Genomic DNA, 10,585 nt, shown 5'->3' with positions numbered 1-10,585 from the left:
CATAAAGTAAAGAAAGAAAGCACATTCGTTTCTCTGCAGTGCGCAAGAAAAAGTAAGTATGATTCTTTCCTAATCAATAATTTAAACAATATGTTCCAATTTATCACTGAAAAAAAATATTCAGAATGGTTATTTATCTTTTAGAAAGGGGACTAGTAAAATGCATATCTGGGAACACTGAAACGATAACAGCAATGCTCAGCTCAGTCAGTTTATTTGAAGGCTTCGAGAAAGTACGATTATTTTCCTATGCGATTGTTTGTTTTAGTTTCTTCGCACACAGTGCTGTCGAATTTGTAGTTTTTTTTTACGAAGTGTAAACAATTTATGCAATGCAATGGCATTATCCCCGAAGTCAGCTTCGCGCTGTTTACGCAAAGACTACGAATGCGCCCTCATTGGACCTATTAGGAACCAAACTGTAGGAACAAAACTGCCTTCAAAACGACAAGTACTTAGTGTTTTATTTTTCAATTTGCGTGTAGTTAAGTTGACCACAGACGAAAGAGCGACTTTAATTGTGAAGGAAGTTCTTGTGTTTTGGGAAAAGGCACGAATTCCTACAAAACGAAGTGATCACTGTATTGAGAAAGTTCTAGTACTATACAAAGAATGGCAAGATTTATAGAAAATGTTACACAGAAAAACTGATGTGGAAGAAACTAAAAGAGCGACATTTATTTCCCAACTAGATGACTTGTTTGATACTGCCCACGAGAATGCGTTAGATTGATCAAGAAGGAAGAGGATAAGCAATTTTTAGTAATGCAACGCATGAAAGGACGACAAGGTTATATGGGTGGCATTGACCGCAAACTTAAAGAAACTGAAGAAAGAATAAAGGAACGTAGGAAAATGGAAGAACAAAGAAGAAAACGAACTTACGAAGAAATGGAACGAAAAGCCACAGTTTCGTCAGCAACATTATCTGGCAGTGATAATGAAGATACAGATTTCAATTCCTATGATTCCGATTCCACTCCACCTACCCAATCATGTTTAGGAGATCCAATGTTGGTGAGTGAACCAAGTGCCTCGGGTACAAGAGGTACTCAGGATATTTTAACTCCACGTCTATGCAAAGTACTGGACAGATGCAAAATCAGCGACCGCAATACAGTTCATCTTTTAGTGGCAGCAGCAAAAGCTTTTCACTGTAATATTGAAAGCTTAATTATTAATCTCTCTTCCATTCGACTTCGCAGGAAAGAAATGCGGGAGAAAAGGCAAGCAGAAATTAAAGGGAGATTTGATTTCGCCGATTCTGATGCTTTGGTGCTTCACTGGGATGGCAAGCTAGTTCCAGCTACAAGTAATATAGGGAAAGTTGACAGACTGGCGATATTTGTAGCTTTTAACGGCAAAGTACAATTATTAGGCATCCCAGAAATACCGTCATCTACAGGAGAAGCACAAGCCACAGCTGTTTACGAAGCGGTGGAGAAATGGGACATAGAGCACAAAATACAGGCGTTGTGCTTCGATACAACTGCAAGCAACACCGGCAAAATAAAAGGCGCGTGTGCAAACCTTGAAAAGAAATTTGATCGTGATTTGCTCTACCTACCGTGTCGACATCGCATATTTGAATTAGTTCTTCAAAGTAGCTTTCACGCAGTAATGGATGGTGCTACAGCTGCCAGTACAAGTCCCGGGCCTGATGTGCTTTTGTTTAAGATTTGGGCAATCCTGGTCGTCAATAGATAAAAGCAATTACCGAACTGGGGTAGATGATGTCCCGGAAGATATCCGTGTCAATATGTTTGAATTCATGCAACAACAGATACATCAGAAACATCATAGAGATGACTGTCGCGAATTATTAGAATTGGCCATGATCTTCCTAGGCGGCACCCCTCCACAAAGAGTTTCATTTCGCATTCCTGAAGGTGTGAGCCATACTCGGTGGATGGCAAAGGCTATATATGCGTTGAAGATACATTTATTCCAAGACCAATTTGAACTGACGAGAAAAGAAAAGAATTCAATCAAGAGACTATGCATTTTCCTCGTCCGAATCTATTTGCAAGCTTGGTTCCTTCCACCATTGGCTGTGAAAACTCCGTATCACGATTACAAGTTTTTACAGAAATTAATCGAATACAGGGAAGTAGATCCAGAAATTAGCAATTGTACTGTGAAAAAATTCGCTAACCACTTATGATATCTGTCACCAGAAACTGCGGCATTTGCATTTTTTGATGATGAAGTGCCACAACATGTGAAAGAAAAAATGGTTCTTAATATAAAAGGGAGTACAGAAGAATGTGATGCACAAAACCAAATAAAGCGATACTCTATAAATAGTGCGGAACTCAAAAGCTTCAAAAAAGAATTCTCAGACTTCCTTTCCGCAGATTCGAAGACATGTTTCTCAAGATTTTCGATAAATACACATTCTCTGCAAACATGCCCATATACTTGGAAAGAAAATGTGAACTTTCAACGTGGGTTGAATATATTGGGGGAAAAAAAAAGTGGTGGTGAATGATTTGCAGAGAGAGGTGTGAAACTGATCAAGAATACGGGGACATTTTAACAAAGGACGAAAAAGAGAAACAATACATATTGCAGATAGTCAGTGAACACAGAAAAAAGTATCCAGATGCTACAAAAATTGGCTTAATGATGCAGTAGAATTTGGCTAGTTATCCACAGCCTTCAGCTTTCTTTTATTATCATTTTAAACATTCATTATATTATTTATCTAATTTCATTTCATATAAATAATTTCTATATAGGCTGATGTGTATTTTGACGGAATGTAATTATATAACAACATATATAATTATTTCCTTGTTACATGTATGTAATAGTTTATTAATATTTCAGTAACCTATAAAGAAAAAAAAACAATATTGAAGGATAATAAACTATTCTTTCAAAGCTAAAAAGAATTAAATGACCCGAGATAAGTTGAAAATATAGGAAGATATGTTTTTATAATGAAAGGTTACCCAAAAACGGTCACAAATAAACATTTCCATTTAAAATTTTGGGTCCGAATACAAAATTGCGGACTTCAAAATGGCACCACCATGCTATTTCTCAGGGTCAGATGTGGATTGCTTCCAATCCCTGTATCCAAGATTTGGTCTCTTTCCCTTCAGCCGCTTTAAAGTAAGAAGGGTTTATTCCAGACTTTTCCTATATATTAACATATTGGATATGCATTCAAACTTTAGGTCGCTTGGGGGTCGGTTAAATATTGTTCCATTGAGCCTTTTTTTTTTTTTAATGGATAAATTGGGTCCAACATGGAACCAATTTAGGGGTTGGGAGCAAAGAAATTCGGAAAAAAAATTTCACCATGTAATTATGGACCACCCTAATATATATATATATATATATATATATATACATATATGAAGCATCAAGAAAAAAATCTGAGGTTTTGTGCCCCAACTTTGAACACCGTTTACTCAAGGCTTGGGTTTTGGACATTGTCCCTTTTAGTTCTAAAGTGCAGATATAGTTGTGTGTGGTCTTTTCTTAAATATGTACAAAACTTAAAATAACTTAAGAACACCACGTTTATTAAAATTTTCTGTAAACACAAGTAATTTCAGCGCATCTGCTAGTGTTTTCTCGTTAAATTTATTTTATACACTATTATTTTAAACTGCATACAAGTTCTGACACTATTGATGACATTAAAAATACATTACGTGATGCATTACATAAATAAATAAATATTTAATTTCGTTCCTTTTCTTCAGAAAAGATGAAATTTCGATTAATTTGAGGGAATGTTTCCCAGAACATCTATTATATATATATATTCATATTAAATAGATAACTATAATTTCGATTTATTTCTTTAAACAGCACAACCGTATTATAAAACACAGCTATTGCGTGTTACGCAAGAGCTAATGAGCTACCCCACATACCTTCAACAATGTCCAAAACTTATTTGAAATTATATAAAATAACATTTATTGTGATTTAATCTAGTAAGTGCAGAAAAAAAAAACAGCTATCAGCTTTACGAGTACAATTGTTCACAGAACAAATACGTATAACGATTACCAGTTACAATTAATTTTATATGCTTTTGCTTGAATAATTTAATTCAAACCGATCTTTCCAAGATCATCTCTACAATCGATATTCGATAAAATTCACGGTAAGAAGGTACGAAAAATTTCTTGCCAATAATTTTATGACGAGAAGTTTAAAGAATTAAAGAGAGAAAAAAAATCTGATGCAGTATTGTTCGACAAATACATGCTTTCAGTTATAAGGTACCGGGAATTCGGAAAATAAGTTCTTAACTCATAGGAGTGTAAAAATTATGAAATCTAACAAAGCAGTTTAATACCTTATAAACAAACGACTGCATATTTCAGTTCAACTTTAATGTTTTACGCGTTCATTAGCCCATTCTTGTCAAAGAATAGCCACTGCAATATACACAGCAGTAGTGTGTGTGTGAATTGTACGTAATTATTAGTTTCTTACTAACTTTTTAACAACAAGGATGTGTATATTCAGAAGTCTTTGAGAGTTGTCCTTCAAAAATGTCCCAGGTCATATGACATCTAGTCAATAAAAGATTGTCACTCAGAAAATTATTAGGTTAATTTTCTTCGAAGGTCTGTGAATACTTTGGGTATAAAAGGACAATGTTAACAGTATTCGTGGAACAACCAGGCGATATTATGCAGAAATCTTGTAGAATATGGTGCTATCAGGATCTCCACCGCGAATTGTGTTATCTTGAAAGACCTATCCCCGCACCTGACATTTGCAGATTATTTTCTATCTCATAAGAGAAATCTACAAAGAAGAACCGTCTACTATACCAAATCTCTAGGGAAACATCACGACCAAAAGACTTAATATTAACGTAGGTAAATTGAGACATCCATCACCAAACATGATAAAACGAACACAAGTATAACACTGTGGGTATGGCGGCATCTTCGGCATTTGAGGTGACGGTACGTCATTTTGTCAGGAAAACACAGGCTATTTGATATTATAAGAAGTTCGAATGTTTTATACCAGAGAAATATTCACATGTGTGACATTCCTAAATATTATACGCCACAATTAAGCTAAAGTCACAATTATTGTAGGTGGTGTCTTTGGAAACCTATTCTCAATCTATTAGTGTACCTTCCAAGTAAGTTTCAGATACAGTAGAAAGAAAATGTCCACCCTATCCCTGTTTTACTGCTCTACTAGCCCAGTCTACCGACTGGTAAATGGGCTGGAACATTCTTTGGCCACAACATATGAGCTCTATCGAATTTCCACGTTTGATAACAGTAATGAGCTTGTATAAAGAGTTTCAGAACCATGACGGTACAATTTTGTATATTTTCCCAATTTTCCTATTAAATTATTGACAAGAAATTTATAGGCACCTTGCATATACAGAGTAATTCATAATATTAGTGTCAAACTACGGGAGATCATTCCTAACACCAAATGAAAAAAGTCTTCCTTTAGGAGCCAGAGCTGTGAGAAATTTTATCAATGACAATTTCTTAAAGCTGTAACTTCCAAATAAAGCAACGTAGAAACGGCGATTAGATGTCAAATAAAGGAAAATATATTTGTTTAATGCCTTCACGACAAAATATTCGGTAAAGTTACTGCGCACTGTGCAAGTGATTCTCGAACATTGATGTTTTTATTTTTACCAAGGAGTGACCATTTCTCATCGGTTGTGATCCCAACGACCAAACATCTTAAATAAGAATAGTGTGTTATTTTAGAAATCAGATTCTAAATTTCCATTGATTTCTCTATAATAAAACCTCCATATATAATAGCCAAATCTCAATATGCTGAAATTTATTCAAGCGAAATACTCCTATTGACAGAAAATTTACTAGTGCATTCAAGAATAGTTCTTTCTGCTATTCTGTTGATCTTTGGTAGATCCTGAAATGCGAATGAGCATTATTTTGACACTCAAGATATATAAGTTTAGATTATTCCCTATGACAACATGAATAGATTTCAGGATATAAATACTCGCCTTATGAAGCAATTAAACACGTAACTTTTTGTAAATGGCATGGTGAATGGTAGGTAGTGACACACGGAAGCGGAAGGATCTACGTCATTGAATTCTCCGAGGTTGTCAATATCTTAATCTCGCATAACATCACGGTATCAGCTTCAAATGGGGTCCGTTTCGGATGTGGCTTAGTCGACGGGACAAGGTCCAGAAGCGGTCATGCTGTATATTGTCGCACTATGCCATTCACAAAGGAACACCGAACTATAAATCCACAACTCAAATGCTACAGTTTACTCTGCGCAGAATCAACCTACCTTCAGTGCTATTAAGACTTCGCTGACCACCACACTTAGCAAGCACACATATCACACACTTCTGTCTCAGTAGTGCTGTTTTTACGTTTCTGCGGTGTACCGTGTCTTTTGCATGTTGTCTGTATGGAAACCTATCAACCTCTGTACTCAGAAGATTTTTTTTTTTTTTTTATTTCAAAATCGCTAGGACTTTCGTTCTTATATTGTAAATCAATATGCCATTAGTAACTACATAATAGCAAAATTTAGGATTAAATTCAAAATATGAGAGGGGATGCGGTAGTTTAGTGGTAAAGCGTTAACCTCTGGTGCTTAAAGTCCCTGGTTTGATGCCAGCTTGCGCCAAGTATGTTTCGTGGTGCAGAAATACTGCATGCATGGATATTTTCGGGATTTTTCTGTTTCTTCCTACTTTCTTCATTCCACCATTTCATCCATTCTCATCATCACAATCTCCTTCAGCCTTCAGGGCATAATCGTGAGGGGTAAAGTTGAAACAAGAGGAAGTAAGTCAATGTGGTAGTCTGTGTCTTTTACTACTACATTCTTGTCAAAGTTACAGCTTTCTTGAAAATGTAACCGACACCAATTTCTACAACTCTAGCTTCAAACAAAGCGTTTTTAGAGAAAACACTAGAAATACTTTACTCAGAACGACAGACAGCGGGATTCAAAGCTTGTAACTTGAACTGCAAAGCAAGAGCACTTACTGTTCATCTAGTGTCAAGTATGACCTACCGAAGTGTTCCACTTCTATTACACATCATTTTGTATACGAAATACTTAACTGCATTTCACAATGCACTGTTTGAACAATGCAATCTATTATGCAATTAAAAGTTCGAGGACAGACTGTTTAAAAAATTAAATAAAATATATTACTTGCTTGGTAAAAGACTTGGAACAAGTGGTGATGAAGTTATGCTAAGATTAGCTGGGTTCACCTGAAAGTACTTATCACTGGAGTCTACATAGCTATTCATGGAGGAAGAGTAATTAATAACACCTTGATTGAGGGGCATATTAAGTGACGTAGCTGTGGAGATCTCTTCACTACGGGGAAACAAGTTTTCCATGAAATGGGCACCACTCTGCGAAAAGGACTTACACGAGGGAAGTCCAGTTCCTGACAGTCTTTCAACCGTTTGGTCACTAAAATCCTCTGTAAACCTCAATTGATCACTGTCTGTTGTTTGCATTATCGTGTCCTGATCTGCACCACTATCATTACCATCTTCACCATCCAAACTCGTCGCTGCTGCTTCGGCACTTTGTATCGTTGTAGATGAAGCTGCTGACTTATTAGCACGTATCGCGTTAACTGCTGCTTGAGCCAGCCTCAGAGCTTTCCATTCTTCCGCATGCATTCGTCGCTTGTGAGCACAGCAGTTGGCGGAATTAGCAAAGTCACGTGGACAGAATGGACAAGAATAGGGTCGACTTCCAGTATGAAGCCTATCGTGGTTCTGTAATAATTACAAAAAAAAAACTTATTACATGTTTTTAATGAAAACTTGTTTCTACTCTTCCACACTACTGAAAACTACAAACACGAACATTATCATTATCTAAATGAATGAATTAATTACTGAAGGTAATAAAACAGTAGGTCTCAAGAATAGCTTTAAAACCTTCTACGGATTTAGGAAGTACTTAACAGAGTATATAAGTTACTACACTGATTTAAGAGTTCATTCTGGAATTTATGAAGTTAATTGACAACCCAAGCTCATATTCACTGGTATCAAAGAAAATGTCAAAACCAGGATTAAAAAAAAAAAAAAAAAAAAAATTAAAAAAAAATTTAAAAAAAAATAATCTAAACATAACAAAACACCAGTGTCAGGATTATCCAAATATCTTACGGAAAGTAACTACACCATAAACAAGTTGTACTATAACTACCACCCTACGTAGTACCTACCGGAATAATTCATTTACTCCGGATAAGGTAACTACCGGAAATGGAATAATTCATTTACGAATCGTATTTTATTAGAACTAAGGAACCTAAGTTAAACCAAGGTACATGAACTCTGGACAAGAAATAGTATAACATTATCAACTAATGGACACAAAATATATAAATTCACAGCAAGATTCAAGATCTGGAATTCACCACATAATCAAAAACATCTACACAGAATTAAGAATGGTTAACATTGATATAAATATGGCGGATTTTGTTGATGTTTGATAGTATAAGTAAGATCAATCCTTAAAAATTTTAATCAGGTTATTATCTTATATATATAACAAATTCAGGACACCAGAAGATAACGTAAGAATTCTTCAGGTATCAGTTATTATATATTCAAATAAAACCCAAAGTCAAGAAGAGAATCAAGGTATATGATAATAAAAGTAAGAGTGTTACATATACACCAGGTGAAGGAGTTTGGTTTGTATGTCGTGACATTTTCTCATTTAATATTAAAGTCTGAAGTGGTAGTTGATTTCTACCACTTCCGGTTTTAATAGTGGAGATGGAATTTATTCTTAGGACGTTTTATTGGTTGCAGGAAATCGATTTTCACTAACCAATACAGTTTTTACTCTATAGCAATCACCGTTGAAAGCGAAAGTACTTGACCTCAGCCACTTCCAATTTTAACAGAGATATTAGAGGGGAGACAAAATATATTTGGAAGCTTAACTGAATGAGAGAAACAGCGTCTCTCTATACATTACCGTTTTTGTTCTATAGCAATCATCGTTAAAACCGGATGTTGCTGATTTTCTGCCATTTCCACTTTTAACAGAGAGATTCGAGTGGAGAGGAAATATATTTTTGGGACGCTTAATTCATTGCAGAAAACCGGTTCTAGCTCTCTGTTACTGTATCATCGTTAAAATCGAAATTGGTTGATTGCAGCCAGTTCCAGTTTTAGTACAGAGATTACAATGGAGATGGAATATATTTTTCAGACACCGAAATAGATTACAGAACACCGCTTCTCACTATTATTATTATTATTATTATTATTATTATTATTATTATTATTATTATTCTATGGCGATCAGCGTTAAAAACGGAATTGGTTGGTTTCTGTCATTTCCGGTTTACGTAGAGATAATTCAGTGGAAATAAAATGTATTTTTGGGATACTTAACTGACTGAAAAAAAAAATCGTCGCTACCTATTAAGGTTTTTACCTTATGGCGATCAACGTTAAAACAGGAAGAGGTGGATTTCAGTCACTTTTGGTTTGAATAGAAGGTCAGGAGAGAAGAACGCTAAAAGATTTCAAGAAAAGGCTTTTCGCAATATCTTACTGTTTTTGCTCTATGTATGCCAATATTGAAACCGGAAGTTGTATTACATTTCTACCATTTCCGGTTTTAGTACAGAGTGAAAGATGAAATGTATTTCTGAGACGCTTAATCGATTACACGAAATCTCTTCTCGATATATATTTTCGTTTTTGTTCTATAGTTGTCACGGTTAAAACCGGAAATGACTGGTTTCTACCACTTCCGGTTTTAATATAACCTCCATCAACAAATTCGCTCCCCCACTTTTGATCTTTTACATCCTAACCAAAATTGATGGTGATCAATCAACTAATTCTTGAGAGTTTTGTCTCCCGAATGGACGGACACACGGACAGACAGGGTAAATATATCAAGGAATTTTGATTGGTAAACGAATTCCTTAAAAATTCATGACCATTTCTTTGTATTAAGATTATTGGAAAATTAATGAACGGTCGCTTGATAAAAATGCATGCACTATTTTGTGGTTAAGAAAAGCTGGTGTCCCGACAGCTGAACAGACCATATGGTGCATTGGAGATGTTGCAACAATCTTAGAACGTTTAATAAATCATAGTTACATAATCTTAACAATATACCAGGTTTGCTTGTAACGTGTGTGTTTCAAACAACATAAACCATAGTATACTTGGAATATTTGACATAAGATTCAACCTTCAATATCGGGAACAACCCGGTCAGTGACCTTGACTGGGTAGAAACAGCGTGAAAAAATACTTCCAGTTGTAATAATTTTGAATTAACGGGTTCCAAGGAGCGAGCGCCCAATCGAATGCCAAACGAGAAATGTATGTCTACATTATATTTTTCACAAGGGAAAAACGTATATGTTGGAAATCAAATTCAAAGGATAGGTATTATAATATCTATCCTTTGTCTATATTCCACATACTTACAAGGTTGATTATGAGATAAATATAATAATAATAATAATAATAATAATAATAAACACAAATTAAATTACATTCCTGTGCAAACCAGAATATCAGATGCATAAGAACAATTTGTAGTTAGC

The 10,585-nt window shown here is 35.1% G+C and overlaps 1 protein-coding gene across 1 annotated transcript in view; it reads right to left on the bottom strand.

Annotated features, from left to right (window-relative positions):
- Positions 1 to 3,515: 3,515 nt before the first annotated feature.
- The window catches only part of LOC145684038 (uncharacterized), a 38,364-nt gene continuing 31,294 nt past the window's right edge, over positions 3,516 to 10,585 (bottom strand). Inside the window, exon 7 of the mRNA XM_081755864.1 lies at positions 3,516 to 7,760. Coding sequence (XP_081611990.1) covers positions 7,173 to 7,760 — 588 coding nt within the window. The 3' untranslated portion in view covers positions 3,516 to 7,172. The remainder of the gene's footprint in view (positions 7,761 to 10,585) is intronic.

Source organism: Thermobia domestica, chromosome 4 (assembly GCF_964235325.1).
Source record: "Thermobia domestica chromosome 4, izTheDome1.hap1.1, whole genome shotgun sequence".
NCBI classification, from domain to species: domain Eukaryota; kingdom Metazoa; phylum Arthropoda; class Insecta; order Zygentoma; family Lepismatidae; genus Thermobia; species Thermobia domestica.
Note: the sequence above shows the minus strand (reverse complement) of the source record. Positions and strands in the feature narration are given on the sequence as shown.